The sequence below is a fragment of the Nylanderia fulva genome, unplaced genomic scaffold (genome assembly GCF_048542155.1).
Source record: "Nylanderia fulva isolate GAGA-0341 unplaced genomic scaffold, ASM4854215v1 Scaffold3, whole genome shotgun sequence".
Taxonomy (NCBI): Eukaryota; Metazoa; Arthropoda; class Insecta; order Hymenoptera; family Formicidae; genus Nylanderia; species Nylanderia fulva.
The window spans coordinates 3,450,904-3,469,944 of NW_028190368.1; the positions used below are offsets into that span (position 1 = coordinate 3,450,904).

At 30.4% G+C, this 19,041-nt stretch overlaps 1 protein-coding gene across 1 annotated transcript in view; it reads right to left on the reverse strand.

The window, feature by feature from the left end:
- LOC114929154 (junctional adhesion molecule B-like) overlaps nucleotides 1–19,041 on the reverse strand; it is a 102,319-nt gene that overhangs the window by 15,705 nt on the left and 67,573 nt on the right. The window contains exon 3 of the mRNA XM_029300579.1: nucleotides 17,912–18,048. Coding sequence (XP_029156412.1) covers nucleotides 17,912–18,048 — 137 coding nt within the window. The remainder of the gene's footprint in view (nucleotides 1–17,911; nucleotides 18,049–19,041) is intronic.

Sequence of the window (19,041 nt, forward strand, 5' to 3'; positions counted from 1 at the left end):
TCTTTCAATAAAAAATGGCAGGAATTTTTTATATATCCGGCTCTTTTTACACACATTAATTCTATATATACAAAAAATTTTTATAACAAATTTAATACTTTACGAAGAACATTTTATACTTTATATAAAATTAAAATATTCAATTTTTATGTAAAATAACTTTTACGTAAAAGTAGAGTAGTTTCTTTTATTTTTATAATATTACCTTATACATTTTTGATTATCAACAATGTATTATTTGGTTATTACCTTTGGTTATTAACTTTTTACTCTATTTGTCATACAAGTTATATCTCTGCATAATAAATATGCAAAACTTGATCGCTAATTTGATCTTTTTCTTATTTTGAGAAATAAAAAATACTGAATATATAAAGTTTACTCATTTTTTATTACTGTAGTTTCTCAATTAGCATAAAAAACGAGAGAAGAGAGATTTAAAAATATATTATTTATACATTTATATCCTTTTAAGATAAAAGTTTCTTGAGATTTAAAGAGCACGAAAGTATACTCGTATATGGCATTCAGATATCTAAAATGGGAAGAAAAGAGAAAAAGCCTGGAATCAATAATCGAGGGGAGCAACACGCTTCGTGAAAATTTCATTTATCTTTCTTACATAATTGAGCATGGATCGAACATTTCTATCGCGCACCCTTATTTAACCCCGCACGTGTACGTACATCCGGTCACGTGATTGTGCGCGTTTGCAGATATATATATATATATATGCGCGAGTGCATATACGAGAAATTCATGGGATATTATATTCGGCCGATGTGTCGCGTATAAATTTCGCGGCAGTTGGCGCCGATATATGAATATTTCGGAAATCGGTACACGCGCGTCCTAAAATCCCGTGCCGAAATCCCGGCGGAATGCGCGGAAACTTCTCCAATTTTCTGGCTGGCGTGGCAAATCGTCTCTGGAACGCAATACTAAGTTTGCTGCGGAATAGCGAACGCGATCTTCCGTGAGTCGTTTTTTCTCTTCTTCAGATACTACGTGCTAATGGAAGATTCGCGTAGTTCTCGCAATTTGTACACTTGCCCATTTGACATAAAAAGAGCTGCAGGTTTCTATAATTAAAAATGAAAATTTTTCGGCAAAAGTTTGAGCCGATTATACATATGATAAAAAGCTGCATGTATGTTATGTTAAAAAGAATATACAGATTACCCTTTCCGAATTTTTCTCAGATAAACGATATATTGATTAAAAGAATATTTTTTCCCTTAAATTTACGACTTGTAATCTTTCTTGTACTGAGCCTCCATTTGTTAGATTACGTAAATTGATCGTATTCAATATTCGAATTCGGATACAATTTTACGATGGCTGATAATCTCACGATTCTGAAATGCAAAATGTAAATTACGTCGACGCTCTGAACATACGAAGCAAAAAAGTTTATCCGTGATTGTTATACCCGGTTATTTCTCACGAGCTTGTTAAAATGTATATGCTATTATGAATTCTAGAACGAAATTTCCGTAATTCCACAATATTGCTTATTTAAAGCTTTTTCGGTTAATATCACATAAATATAATTATTTCATTTTATCCGTTCACGTTTTTCACGCAAATGCCGTTGTTTCGATTAAAAATGTATTTATACATTGCATGGTAATAAATATTAAAGCTTAACAAAGCATCTCTAATTAGCGAGAATTTTCAATAAGCAAATAAATTTTGTGGAAGATAAATTCTGCGTAGACAGTTTATCATTTGACGAAATACATATAAGAGAGCTTTTAATGGTCACTTACATAATCTCTTTATAGAATTTGATAAAATAAGATATGAAAGAAAATACATATAGTTGCAAATATATTTGCATATATTGGTATATATATTGATTTTGCTTGCAACTATGAAAAAAAAGTATTTTACATGAATGTTCATCGATATTAGCTGACCTAATTACAAATTAATTACAATTCTATAACGTCGATCTGGATAACAAAACTAGGACAATCTATTTCCAGAAGCAATTTTAGCATACGCAAATAAAGCGTGGAATAAAAATATAATTATTAATTTGATTATATTGTATCGGATACAATTCACATATTGCACGTATGATTATTGTTTTAATATTTATTTAACGATTTTGATGTTTTCAATTTTTATCGATATTAAATGTTTCAATTACATTTTATTTAACGTATTGCAGTAAAAGTTTTCAAATTTATCTACGATACGTTTTATTTTACCTTACCATAATTGAATTAGAATAAAATAACGTTGTAGTTATATAATTCCAATTAAATCGACAAATTTCGCGAAAATAAACGTGTGGTACTTAAAAAAAAATCGAAAAAAAATTTACACCGTTCAGTCGCACAGTTACTCCCGAGATATTCCATGGTGGTTTAAGAGACTTTTACTATCTTGACATGGCAACGGCAATAAATGAGAACGTTTGCGTTTATTCGTCTGAAAAACAATGTAGATAAACCCGGCAGAATAAGAGAACGCTTTCCATCGTCATGAAGAGAGAGAGAAGGATGTATATACGTATCTGTATGTGCGTGCATACAATGCATATGTGCACTTACATATGTGTATGTACGCGCCGATATCACACCGACGCGTGTGGAAACATTGAAAAAGCCGTGCGGCAAATATTTTTGCCGCAAAACGCGCCAGCAGTCCGCGACATTTTCCGGTACACGTTGCACGGTAAATTTCACCGGAAAATTTACCGGATGCGAGTAGCGTTTTCGAGCGAGGTTTCATCTTGCGCGCGGCACCGGCGAGGAAATATCAGCCCCGTTAACGTTGCCCGATGTATTAGTGCCGGCAATATCGCGATAAGAAGTAAAAAGTATTATTTTTCGGATATCTAAGTTACGACCGTAACATTTCGGTTAATAGCGGTTGCAATAAATGCGATATCGGAAGTGCCGTGCTAACAACTGATAAGTTTACCGTAATAACTCGTCGAAGATTACTAAATTACTGATATGATAGCGTTATATTTATTTTTTTGCTCAAAATGGAATAATTACCATATACTTTATACTTTGTTATTATTTAATTATCAGCATTTATTTTTATTTTACCATTAATTAAATAAAACGGATATATTGATCATTTAAAGTATTTTATTCTCGATTTATTAAGATAACAATATAATTTTCTTATTTAAAATTAGTATTTATATTTTATCTGAGCTTTTATGAAATATAAATTGCTTCCTTTTTATACACCGATAACTTTTCTTATTAAAGAAAGAATTTAATCTATTTTATTAATTGTTATAAATATGAAAGGCTTCCTCGCAAAAACAATGTTCGATACAAACGGAAGAAATTCGTTGAATAATTAAAAACTAATTTTCGCTCATATTGCGCCGTTCGCGCATGCAAAATCGCGAAGGGCTCTTTAGGGGTAAACGTTGTAAAGTGCGCGCTTCGCCCTGTAATTTCTACCCTAAAGCGCGGGTGCGTACGCTTATATTTGCCGTTTAACTCGGTTAGGCTTCAGTTAGACTCGTACGTCGGAATACAATAGGCTTCAGGAATAATTACGAAATTGCGAGAATTATTGCTCAAGAGATCCCATTCTTCGACATTACATCATTCCAGCGTCTAGAGGGCTATTAAAACTCGACATTACAATGGCCCATTCATTTGGCTCGCCGACCACTTGTCAATTCATTGTATATGTGCATATATACGCATGTTTACGTACATTACGATAAAAATTGCAAATTATAATGCTAAAGGTATCTTATAATTATAAATATTTGCAAGAGAATCTAAAAGAGGATATAACCTAATTCTACTATTAAAATATAATATACTTTTATAATATACTTTTCTCTTTACAATTAATATTGTATAAAGAATTTAATATATTTGTTTCTCTTTCTCTTTGGAATTATAATATGTACTTCGATAATAAATATACTATAATTTTAATTTTGATAATGTGCATCAATTAAATAACTAAACTATATTACTATGTATTTTATTTTGTAAAAAGATTTTTTTTAAAGAAATTATTCTATTTATTTTATTACATCATAAAAATATTAATTTATTTGATTTAATTAAAATAATTTTGAAAAAATAGAGGAAAAAAATATTTGAAGACAAATAATGAAGTGTTAAATTGCCGATTTGCGTAAGAAGATACATATTTTTTCCTCGATCTTTTTAGCTAGAAAGTCACGACACTATTTCATTACTTCATGCTCTATTAAACCCAGCTTCCGACATCGCGGAACGATCTTTTCATCGTATACATCGCATGTATACTTTGTCAAGTGGAACAATTTCTGTAATAGGGCAGGAATAAGACAGGCGGGAAAGAGATGAAATTCTATCGTGGAAGCGATAGTCATCCTGATGTCGTGGGACACGCAATAAAGCGCGATCGCATATAAAGTAGTTTGCACCTATCGTGTTATTCGTCGAAGAGATGCTCTATAGCATGGCATTAAACGTAACCAATCGTCTACGAATGCACGGGTAGATTGCAGTTTCGCGATTGTGTACGCGAGCACGCAAATAGCTTTGCAACAGGTGTAACTGACAGAACGACGTCTGCGCGATTTCGTCGCTTGCATTAGTTAACGTCGATAGCACATATAAGTTAAACAATATCCCTACGATTTCGCACACAGATTGCCTTACGCTCGATGCGGTTTCCGTGGTCGATCATTATTCGACAAATAGTTTCACGAATCTGCGATGGTTTGCTTCGAGATGCAGTTATTAGATTAGAACATTTGTTAGATTTATCTGGCTCATAAATAATTGGTAATACAAGAAATGTTAATTAACTGGAGATTGATACGTATATATTCAATACACTGAAAAATCCACGTACGTTTACATGGAAATTATTTGTTCAAAACTAAAAAAATTACTTAATTATCACTATAATTTTTGTTATATTTTTTAAAGTAAAAATATAAATTAATGTAAAATATATACGTAAAATATAGGTAAAATTACTATTTTTATGCAAAAATCACTTGTAATTTTAAATTTAGTATTTTTATTTTATTAGAACTTTATTTTATATAAGCATTTATTCATTTTATATTATTTCGTATGTATAATTCCATGTTCAGTGCACAATTTAATTTTGAAAATATATAATAATATATTTTATATGAAATTACATACGTAATCTTCCATATGGGTAAGAATATTATATGATTATGTTAGGTCGAAAAAATCCAGCATAATTATGTAATTACACACAAATATTTTTTTCCCGTATACACTTTTTATTTAAAATCTCTCTCTCTGTGTGTGTGTGTGTGTGTGTGTGTGTGTGTGTGTGTAATTTAATTAATTTTTTTAATACAAAATTTCTAATATTTCCTAATATTTTAAATTATAAATATTCTTTTCATCATATTTTAAAATATTGACAGCACTATATCAAAATAACTTTGAGGAAATTATTTTTTATTAATATTACTACAAATAGAGAAATGCAATTTCTTATCCTAAATAAACGTAAAATATATGTATAGGGTAAACATATTAATTATGACTACAAGCTTTCGAAATTTTTCTCTTCCTTTCCTTTCAAATCCGTCCCCTGCAATATCAACCCTAAACTAAACGAAGGTAATGCACCTGTTCACGTTAAATTATACATCGAAAGATATATCACTAACAGATGTGCATGTAAATGATCAAGTATATACTTGGTGCAAGAGCAACGTCTGGAACGAAGCTAATAGACGCGGAAGCTCACATACAGAAGTTATATATATATATATATATATATATATATATATATATATATGTATATATATAAGTATATATATACATGTAACGAACGTACATACAGCTTAATATATGATATATCCATCGACTGGACCAGGTCGTGTGCTCGTTTACGAAGGCGTCCCGCTAACAAGCACCGTCACTGGGTTGCTATTTTCGCCTGATGAGGCAGACGATTGACCCGCACAACGCTACGATACGACGTTGCAGGTATAACCAAGAATTCTGTTCCCCCAATCTGCTACAGTTCCAAGCACGAAGCGCCTTCAAAGGGACAACGAGGTCGCGCTAAACAGCGCAGACAGATCTGTACCCGAGCGGAATTTCAATTTCGATCGCTGAGAGAGTGAGAGAGAGAGAAATATATAGCTTGACTCTGGGAAAAATCGGATACTCTCCTCGGTACATCCTCGTGAACGCTACTGTTGTCGTCACGAATTCGCGACAGGTCCGTTTTCTATAGCTATATCCTTTTGCGCTTCCTTGTGTTAAATGAAATATAAAGTCTGACGCTTTTGAAGAAGAAGAAAGATAAGAAATATAGGTATATGATATAAAAATAATGTATCTTTCGAAAAAATGTATACAGGAAATCTCAAGTGTTTTATTATGACATTTAGTATGCACAATATTGCTGAAATATTAAAGAGATGGAAAATTATCGCAATGATGAGTTTTAAATATCTTTCTTATTCGGTGATTTATTACGATAAAATATCTTTAGTGTATTTCTATATAAATATTTGTTATTTTGTTGGAATACGTTAAAAAAAGGTTTTGTTCTTTATAACTTATATAGAACGCTATTTTACTAGCATCTTTACACAAAAGAATAGCAACATTAACGTAACGCTAATTAATAATAAAATAAAAATAAATAAGATTATGATTAAGTCGTTTCGTTGGTCTCAAATAATTAGAATTACATAGTTATAATTACAATTACATTGGTTTTTATTAATATATAATTATTAATATTTATTAAAAACCGTTTTATATAATTAAAAAATATTTTATTATTTATATTTATTTAATTTTAGATCATGTTATTATATGTAAAATATTTTTATCGGTTTATCGGTTTATTTTTCAACTTTCTTGTTTAAAGTAATGATCTATTATTTCAATAAATAAGTAAATATAATAAAATCTATTGTTAGTGTGTATACATTTTATATATAAACAATTTTTTTTATAAGTTCGTTTAAATGCCGCGCATATATTCGGAAATACCGCTTTTGTTTCCTGGAATAGTTTTCTGCTTACTAGTGGAATCTGTGCTATTTCTTCGGGCAGTGGTTACTTCTAACTGTGGACAGCCACGTTATGCGTCAAGAATTCCTTGCGAGGTTGCACATATCCGTAAGTGCTGAATCGAACATTTTGGAAAACGACAGGAAATATTTTTGCGAAAGAGAGAGAGAGAGAGAGAGAGAGAGAAAAAGAGAGTATATGAATGTACAAGAAATAAATCGAATAAATGGCGGGAATAAATCGAATGCCAGTAGTGTATATATGTATTTACGGTATTATTGTAGCGATAAGTCGTGACACTTTCGTTTGTTCTATTTTGGCAATGCAATTCACTACAGAAAGATTGAGATGGAACGATTCAAGTATAAAAAAGTCGATCCACATCTAAATTATTTAAATAAATGCACAATTTCTAAGCAAGTATAATAATAAAAACATATTTATTTTTATGAAAAAATAAATTCTATTCTATTTATAGGTATGCATTCTAAATTTATATATAAAACATTGAAATTCTTAATACACTATTTATATTCAGAATTTCTTAACATTTTTATTGCCACATTTTCTCCGCTGTTTCGTTGACCAGTTTGAAATCAATTTTAACAAAGATGTTATAATTTTTGAACAAAAATATTTACACACAAACACGAAGATAATTTTGAGCTAAGCCATTCTCTCGAGATAATGAGATTTTAGGAATTTCTAAGTAATTAATACATGACAGAACTTTAGACGACAGAAAGGAAAGAGGGTGAGCGCAAATTTATATATTTCGCACATTTAAAATTATAAGATAATTAAACAAAATTAAGAATTTCTATTAACAGTTTAAAAAAATAAACAATTATATAGAAACTTCATAGATATTATATTATTGCGAAACACGGTGCAAATAGCGGGAGAACAAGACGCGGACTTTAAAAGGGTCTTACAAAGCAAAGCGTGGATACTCTGCATCAGTAAATGCAATATCTTGTGACGTGAATGTATATACAGTCTCAGAGTAGAGGCATCATAGTAGTGTAAGTGGAGGTCAGCTCTTGTGGCTCAATTATATCGGGTAGCCGCGTTGTCCTGCGTTGGCAACAAAAGCAACACCATCGGAGCAGAGTATCGATATATTGTCAGAGAGGGGCGATTAAGTGGGCCATTTCCGAGTGCTCGTTGCCCTGTCTATTGTTTCCGAGAGGAAATTTGCTGCTCTCGTCCGTATGCTCCCGCTAGTCGAGCATGAATAAATCGAAAAACAAAAAAAAAAAAAAACAAGAAAAAAGAATGAATGGTTCAGTAAATTTTGCAATACGCGCGACAAACTAGGTTGTTCATACGCGCGATCATTGTTATTATGATCTAATTGTTACATTCGGAATCAGATGAATTTTTTGGAAACGTTTATTTATAATTCACATTTTGCTAAGCTAAGAATTTTGTTATAAATTAATAAATTAGCTGGAAATATTAACGTTTTGTTATACAATTTGGTTATTTCCAATTAAATATATCGTATATCAAAATAATACAGTAATTCTTATCTCTTTGCGTGCACATTTTTAATCTGTTCAATCAATTAAGCCAATCTTCGTTCAATCTTTTTTAAGCAGTTCTTTTCTCTTCCTTTCCTATAGGATGAAGAATGAAGGATGAATTTCCTCCTTTTGAATGAGAAAATCTCGACGAAGCTCTCTTTAATAACGCTCATTAAATGAGAGTACATAAAAAGTAATGGCTTTGAGTGGCACACAAATTAAATAAAATTATCTATCGTACAACGATTTTGTCATGCGATAATATCGCTTTTAATAAATTATTTTGGCGGAAAAGCTATTTTAATATATAATTAAAAGTCGTTCGTTTTATTGAACCTCGATAATTTTTATGCATATTAAAATTTTTATTAAACATTTTATATAATATTTAGGTAAAAAGAAAATTTAAACGTATAAGAAAAAACGTTGTGTATGTTTGTGATTGCGTAGCGAAAATATGATACTTTCGTGTTAGATTTAGTTACAAAAAAATGAATAATGAATATTTCTGAACAATGTGAAAAGTAATAATAATATTGCAGAATATATTATATATGTACATATATATATATATATATATATATATATATATGTACACATATGTAGTATATTTAAAAAGCACTGTTTCAACTATTGAAACAGTCCGTGTCAGAATAAGTACAGTTTTGCTAACATCGAGATGATGTATGAGATGCGAAATTGATCGGACGATTTATTGGGATCAGAAGCCGCTTGCGGAGAGAGATCAGTGACTTTGAAACGGAAGAAAAATACTTCAATATCCCTTGTGAGCATGAATTTATATGGATAAAAGAACGTCTTTCTCTATCGTTACAGTCTAACGGTTACTTTACAGTTACGTATACTGGCTACTGTCTCTATAATATACGGGATTTCTTTATTCTGCAGTGAAGTATCACTGCCACCTGCATTCATACATATCTGCATGCACTTATATCTGCGCATGATATAAAGGGGAGATCAAAGAACCGTGTTTTATGTTTTGTACGTATGACACACTGAATTAAAGGTACAACGAATGTAAATGTAATTCTTCATATCCAGTGCTTATCAAATATATTATAAATTTACTATACACTTTGTTCTTGCAGTTTGTAATTGCGCAAGTTGTACAAGAATATTTCAATATAGAAAGTATTATATAGGAAGGACAAATTGATCTAGACACGACGTATTTTCCGGTTTCCTATAGATAATATGCCAGGTTCGTCTTTGCATATCCAAGTTTACATATATGTATGGCCACTGCATTCTGCTTATGCATTCCAAACGTGATTCTCGATAGACGTTGTGCATAGGAGTGCCATCGTCCTTTGAAGGGATAATGAAGGGATGATTATTACGATCAATGAGATATTGCTATTATATTGCAGAATTATGTGGTATAATAATAGCTTTAATATTTGTAACTACTTGGTAACGCATTAACTGAAGTTATAATAATTATAGCTTTTAATTTTAAAGATTAATATAGATAAATTATTATATATATGTATATATAATTTATAATTTATTTAGAACAGGTTTTACAAGTCAACTTTTGAAGAAGAATTATAATACTTGTACTTATGTAGGAAAGATTTATTTTTTGTCTAGAATTGTAAGATATATTTATATTTTATGAAAAATATATTCTATATCTTTAAATTTACTTTTCCTTTTTTCTGCAAATAATTATCTATATATTTTTCAATAGAAAAGAAAAAATATGAAAAATATACATATTCTATTATTTAGAATTATTTTTTTCATAGATGTTTAATAATTATAAAAATGATTATATTACTTATGATTAAATATCGAAAGCGTAAATATTAAATACGTATATCGTTTGCAGAAAATTTGCAATATTGACATATGTATTTTTTCGAGTCTTTTATTTTTAATTATTCTATATATTATATTTTGATTATGATTTTTTTTCAAGCATTTACACAGAAAGTAGTACAAGACATAATATTTTACGATCAGTGCTGTTATCTAAATAAAATTACATAGATGATCATCTAGATGAAACTTTGGCGTCATCTTATCTTTATATAGATAATAAAAATATATATAATTTATATATCTGTATTTTAGATGAAAAAAAATATTATTTTTACAAAATTGTCTAGAATAATTTTCAGATAATTTTGGTTTAGAACCATAGCACATAAAATACTTAAATAGTAGAACTTAAGCAGTAAGTGATAAAAATTTATAAATAAAAATATGAATACATATATTTTGATATCTCTTTAATAATTTACATTTTTTTATAACTGTGTTTACATAAGCAGTCTTAAAAATTATTATCTAGATGAATCATCATATATTTTTTTATATCTTTTATCTAGATATATTTAAAACAAAATCATCTTCCTCTTATCTAAGGTAAATTTCAAACCATCTAAGCACAACACTGTTTACGATATATAAATGCACAAGAATCGCTCAACGAAGAATAAAATCAAATTTCGACCGTCAGTTTTTGACATTTGTATCTCGAGCTGTCTTGTCTTGCGCGCAATCGTAAGAAAATTCCATGCAACGGATTAATCGGCCGTCGTGAGACGTGGAAAGCGAAGAGGTTTGCACTTAATTGCCAAATCTAAACTAACGGAAAGTGTCTTGGGACAGCCTGTGCATGCAGTACCCTCGCGTACGGATTTCCAATTAAAAGTTGCTTGTTTTCTCGGCTGCGGTCTTCCCAAGTTTTGACACGGTCCTTTCCTAGGCCGGTCCGCCGTGCAATTATCTCCGTCAGACGCTTCGCGAAAATTAGGTCGAGCAAACGTTTAATTTCTCTCTCGTTTCGTTTCCCGACGTGACCAACTGTCATCCCCGTGCGTGATACAAAGAACACCGTGACCTCGGTATGGTCACGCGTCCTCGATATATAGTTGAAGAATTGATCGACGAATTTTATTATCCTCGAGCTATAACGACGACGGAATCATTTTGCGGTGTCTCTCTCTCGCTATCAAAAGGAATGCGGTATGAATCGAAAAATAGTCTGCAAGTACTTGCTTAACTCTGCATTCTTCTTAATGTCTATTTTATGTCGGAAACCATAAGAAAATGATATTTGATGATATGCGCGACTTTCTGTATTCTGTCGATAATTTTATCATGCTTCATTATATTCAATTCTATTACCTTCTATTCCTTGGCATGATTCTCTCTGATTGTATTATATATTGAATGAGAATAATGTTTCTGTTAATAATATTATAAAAAAGAAAAAAACTAAAAAAATTACTTATGCAATAATATGGTTTTATAAAAATCCTGTAATATATCACATTTTTATGAAAGAATAATTATCGCATTAAGAATTCTATTTTGATTCAGATTGCATAATATTAACAGCTGAATAAAATTTATAATATTGGCGTAATTTAATAATAATAATAATAATTATTATTATTAAAGTTTGAGATTAGTACTCGATAAAAAAATTTCTTCATAAAATCACATTTTTATAAAAGAATAATAATCGCATTAAGAATTCTATTTTGATTCAAATTGCATAATAAATATTAAGATCTTAATTTTATGATATCTGCGTAACTTAATAATAATTATTATTATTATTAAAGTTTGAGATTAGTACTCGATAAAAAAATTTCTTCATAAAATCACATTTTTATAAAAGAATAATAATCGCATTAAGAATTCTGTTTTGATTCAAATTGCATAATAAATATTAAGATCTTAATTTTATAATATCTGCGTAACTGAATAATAATAATAATAATAATTATTATCATTATTAAAGTTTGAGATTAGTACTCGACGAAATTAGCGCGGATTCCAGTTTAAATGTCTCTCCCGGTAAAACGTCCATTTGCTTGGGCATAAGGACGGTCCCTGACCGTCCGGTAAGTGTACTGGAATCGGTGGTGAGCGTTTACGCCGAGATACTGAAGGAGTAAGAGAGAGAGAGGAACAAAATCCTTCCGGTCACTTCAACTTTTGATGGCGGCATGCAATTGTCTCTGGGGCGCCATTCCTTCCCCACTAAACTCGTCGTTTCTCCGTTTTACAATCCCTCTCTCTCTCTCTCTCTTTCTCATTCTCTCTATCTCTCTTTGACTTCGTGGCGGTGTAATTAACTGCTGTCAGTGGCACGTGTGCTCCAAACGAGGCTGCCGAGCGGCGGAGGATGAGATAGTCTGAGAAGGTTGGGGTAGTGAGGTTGTCGGTGGCGAGCGAGCACGAGAAAGATAGCAGGGTTGAGAAGGAGGGATGAAAATTTCGAGTCCTACTGCTTCTCACGCTATTGCCCTCCTTCTGCCACCCCGTTATCCCTCTCTTCTCGCACCCCCTTGTGATCACATTCTCGGTTAGGCGGCCGGATCGACGTCGGACTCTCACGCCCTTATCTACCCACTTACCCCATTTTCCTATCCCGGGCGTGAAATTGATCCCTGTTCCTTGTTCACGTGTTAGCCCGACTAACGAAATTTCGGAAACTTTCTCGAAAGTCGAAAAAAGTGAGACTAGCTACAGCGAGATAATATTATTATTGATTTTGAAGCGCGCGATTTAGAATGGGAAGGACTTTTACAGCAAGAAATCCTTGATATAACGAGTCTGAATAAAGGAACGAGATAAGGACGTTTCTTATTAAGACATCTGAATAAAGCGTAACAGAATATCGTTTGCATATCTGATATAGTTTTTTTTTTTAAGAAAAATCTATTAAAACGTCTCATCGTCAGACGTCGCTTCACTCTGTATATTTTGAATCGTTCTAATAAATATTTCGACGCATTTTACAGAAATACAAACATTATAAAGACAGAAAATGTCAAATAAATGTCAAGTATTTATATATTTGATATCAATCAAAATTTGCTCGCTTAGAACATTTTAATGTCACAATGATTGATCGATTTTCAGTATATATGATTTATTCCTATTCTTTAAATAAATTACGTAAATATAAAGAGGTGTGGAAAGTATTAATCAAATGAAGACAGACACCTTCACAGGAAATTTCATTTATAATTTAACGCGCTGACAAATTGTCAAGAATTACGCTTAATTCAATTCGATCGGTCTGTTCCAGATCTGGCGTTTGCATTAGAAAGCAGCTCTAGATTCCGTTCGCACGTACTAATAGTAGGTGATGGAAGTGAAGCTTAAACTGTAATTATATCAGGGACTGTCGCCGCTGAGTGTAAAGCTGCTTCCATGTCCGCATGCAATTTATTCTCCGTTCTCATCTGTAATTGGATCATTTCTGGCTTAGTAGTTTGACGAATGATGCAGCACCGATATCCGACTGGAAGATGTCCAATGCGATTTAAGTGATATGCATACGTTGATACATTCATGTTGATATATTTGACATCCAAGATTAGATATAGACTCCGTTTAATATCCGTTATATAACATTTTCGTTGCTTAATATATTTATGTATAGATGACTGATCTGGAACGGATATTTTCAATTTAAAAAGAACGTGGTGCTTATCTAAATGATATTTTTTAAAAGCATAATATAGTTTCTATTTATATAAATTTTCGTATATTAATAAATCTGCCGCGAAAATGAAGATATATTATTGAGACTGTGACAGAAGTTTTTTCAAAGCTAAATTCCTATTCTTTATACTTTTTTTGAATTTTTATTATCTCTATTGAGATACATTGCTATTTAAAAGGAGTTAAATATTCAAATTCTGTACAAATAATGTGAAATATTCTTTTTCATTACGTCTATTCTTTTTAATAATTCTTGTTCAAGAATTTTATTAAAATCTCTCGACATGAGAAAAAGAACAAAATATTTATCCTTAAGCTGATATATTTTACTTTGTGTCTCAAACATGACAGTAATATAAAGAATTTGCAATAAAAATGTTACATGCTAGATAATAGTAAAGTAAAATAATATTTTTAACTTAAAAAACAGGACACTGCAAAACGATTTAAAGCTGTACTTAACATATCATTTTGATGTGAATGGCAGAGATATTCTAGGTATTTCAATTCATTTTACACGGTAACACAAAACAAAAAAAAACTGCTAAAAATCTTATAAATATCCAACATAATGCGGATAGATCATAATTTGTCGATCACGTGGAGCTTGTCACAACAACGAACAGAAGCGAGCATTCAATTGGACGTATCCTACTATGTTTGAATGGTCAACGACAGGTCAAAGGTAACCCGCGATACTCTCCGGTTTAAAGGACAAAGGAAATGCAATTCTCTCATGCAATTTCCTCGCTGGCGCCGAATGAAGTGGCGGAATTTGGCACTTCAAAGACCACAGGAATGGTATTGTCGTTCCAGTGGTATCTACTTTTCATTCCGCTCTTGTTAGCTTTTTGTCGTGCCCTATCGATCGCGCGGCTCTACTGACTTCGATGTGCGAGACACATAAATTGAGATTAGTGACAATAAATTGCACATATATAATATAATATAAGAGGTACGATAAATATTATATCAATTTTAATTCACAATTAACATTTTTTATTTTAATTAAAAAAATTATTTTTTATGTATTTATTACAGTGTTTTCTATTTTTATTATGCTGAAATATTTACTAAATTTATTTTATTATTATATGCATATAAAATATTTTTTCAATTTTTTTCTTTTTTAAAATACAATAAAATCTTCATAAAATTATTTTTTTATATCTCTATTATTAGCTTCACCGCGCACTATATATTACTAAATATTAATTTAGATTATACAATAATATATAGATAATTAGATTAATTTTTTAGTATTGGAAGATATAAGTATTTGTAGGATATTAAAAAGAAAATAAAATTTTATACCATCTTTTCTCTGATATATTACAGTAAAATACAGGCAAATAAATAATAAAAATGTTTTTATTAGAGATTAATGACAAATTATCAACGATTTAATATCATCCGATAATCGCTTTATTTCTTGACAATTGAACAAGTTTTATTCGAAGGTTATTACTTGATTTTGCGTGAATTGCGAACGAATTTCGATCTCATTATTTTGTTGGGATGTGCGTATGATATCGGGCCTTTTCAAGCAAAATTGATTACCGCAGTAATCTATCCTTGTCTGGCAGATAGACGGAGGAGTGGTTACAAATTGCACGCGCACCCTCCTCAATCATTTGCTCTCGTCTCGGATAAACGATCAGCCTGATTTTTAACTTTTGAAAAAATTCCTATTCGTATTAATTGTTCGTTATTTCGTCGGGGAACCATGTTGAACGTGCGATACTCATCGTCACAGAAACAGAGGAAATTAGTTCGACATTTTTTTTTTCCGACCGTGTTGGTTTGATGGGTTCTGACAAACGGCTAACCACCGTCGGATCGACATGGCTGTTGAGTTTACCATGTAGACAGATCTAATTGGGATTGGTCGGCAGTGGTCGCGCTGACAATTACACAGCGACATTTCTGTTGACGCGATGATGATTATCATTAAATTCAGCCTCTCTAATTGTCCGCAGTCGCAAACAGCATAAGGAAATGGATTGAGATTAATTGGGTCACATCATCAATTGTTTGGATGTTTGGTACGATGAATTTCATCCTTTATGATCAAAAATTCTCTCTAGCGTAGTTTTATATAACAATATTTCGATATATTTTATGTAAATATTACGTATATATAGAATAGATACTTGTATCGTATATATATTTAAGTTTTTTTTCCAAAATAATTGCAGGTTTTGAATAAATTGCATAATATGGCAGTTCTCTTTTATTACTCAAATATTTATTGAGTTCAATTTTGATTTTAGTGATATTATTCGTCAACAAATGTAATCGTTGTTGGCTATATTATAAGCGATTCAAGAATAATATTCCATTTAAGCCACATAAATTGTACGCAAACAGTTTGAATAGAATCGTAAGATTGTAATGATTTTGTAGTAATTTTGCCAAGCAGATGCAATAATTGTTTATATATATTCTTTTATTTTTTTATATATTTTTTATATTTCAAAATTTATTTTTTAAGCAGTTATTTGTCAATGCACTTTGATGACACGTTATACAAAAAAACTTAGGCATTGCATCTCTTTCTTTACTTGTATATACTGGCAATTCAATTAAGAAAAATATTGCCCATTCGAGATTTCTGATTTTATAATTTTGACAAAGTTTTCTTAATGAAAAAGCTAACTGAATTAAATTTCCGCGCGATTTCTATTAAATCATTTTATTACATATTTTACATCGAATATATTTTATTAAGCATTTGATAATAATGTTCATATGGCTATCTTTGATAATAGATTGATCTTATGAAGATCCCAGCGTAATCCGGCTTCAAGGTTACGCTATTATTGCAGTTCACTGTGTGTAATCGATCCGATTCTCTTCACTATGACAATTGAATGAACGAGGAAGCGAATTGGAAGAAAGGGAGGGATGGGAATGCAATTTCGTGGCATTAATATTGCAAGAGTTGTCAACCATAAGCAGTCTTGCGACTCGCTGAGAACTCTAGTTTTCCTCCCTACAGACTGCTATTATTTTGTACTCCATGATAGGAACGAAATTGCACGTGAAAATTTGTATTTCCCTCGGTGTATGATGAAAGTCTGGCACAGATGACATATATGTTTTAAAGAAACTTGATACAAGAAACCTCGAAGAATTCTAATAGTGTATGTGAATTATGCAATTCTCGCGTAATTAAAGCAATATTTCATTTAAAAATTGAAATTACTTTTAATAAAAATTTAGTGTATTACAATTGCGTTGGAATAAATAATTAAATCGTTGTATCTAATATATATAAAATTTTCAAAGTAAAATACAATAATCTGTAAATTATCGAAAGTGGATAGTATAATTATAAGATTATTTATAAAACCAAAGTTTTAACATTTTTTAAAATATTTTTATTACAAATGAATAAATAATAAACGGCATATATTTATATCATAATATATTTAATAAGAGATAAATATAAAATAATATTTATTTAAATTAAAATTGACGTCTATAAAAATAAAAAGTTAAATTAAAAAAATTGTAATTATATGAAAGTGTGCTAATTGTAATGATGGTAAAACAATTTTCTAAGTTGTTTAGCATATTTTTGGAATGTAATGAGTCGTCGTAATCTAATTACAGAATATGTTTATACATACCAACGAATGGTCAGTCGGATCTCATGATAGGCATAAATATACATATGTCGCGTATAGTTCTATGCATATGATATTGCTAAACACAAGCCAAATTTCCTCCGTGTCTATCGGCCGCGTATAATGCATATGCACGTACTGCATCATATGACGCCCATATACGCACGCTTTTAGGTGCATATATCCATATTAAATGTACATATTTGCGCATCGTCGGCTATGTATATGTACTTACTATTCCGGAACCGTTGAATCGGCAGGGCAGTAGAGCATTTCCGCTGCTTTGTGCTAAAACATCCTTGACGGATTTGGGTCTCACGTAGGGGTCAATGTCGGTTTCCTTCCTTGATCCACCTCGTTCAATTGCACCGTCTATAAATATTCAATAAGATTTCAATCTTTATTATCACTTGAAAAACAATTCGTAGAAATTTATCTAAAATTTTCATAACAATGTTTGATACTTCATTCAAAATCATTATATTATGTACAAATTATAATTTCATTTAACTTAGTTCAATAAAAATATTAAGAAATGAAAATTAATTACCTTAATTTATATTGTTGCATATTACATTTTTTAAGCAACTTTAATTAAATATTGTTTATTGATGTTATTAATTTAAATATAATATTTTCAACATATTTATAATTAATGTTAAAAATAAATAATTAAAGTATATATATATATATATATATATACATTTGTTCAAATTTATTAGAATATTAATGTATTAATGTATTACTTTTATTCTTCATACCTGGCTTTTTTAAAGTAACTTTGATTAAAACTAAGTGTCTTTATCATTTCAGACCGTTCACAAATTTTCGATGACAGTTACGTAAATTAGACCAAGGAGACAATCAATTTTTTCAATCAAATAATGTTCGTTAAGTCTTTAACAATCTCTTAATTTTCTTGTTCTATATTCGTTAATTGGAGATGGTTGTTAAAGCGTTTCTAGCTTTAACGATCCGTTTAAAGATATAGTAAATGATCAAATGGATTGTCATACCTAACAATTTAATAAAAGTTTATATAGAAATCGAAAATAGAATCAGAAGAAAAGGTCAAGAGTGTATCGAGTATCCCGAGTTATTTTTTAAAATTCTGAGATTTTATATAAATTTATTATATGTATTAAATATCATATAATTATTTTACAGGGAAAAAGAAAAAAATGATAAATAATTGTAAATCACTTTTTAAACATGTTCAAGATCTGCGTCATAAAGAATTTATATATTGATATTTACGACTACAAAATAAATTCCGCTTTTTGAAACAAAATAATACTCTTATCGTATAATACGATTTCTCGCATCTCGTATAATGATCATTAAATATATTAGTATATTTTTAGA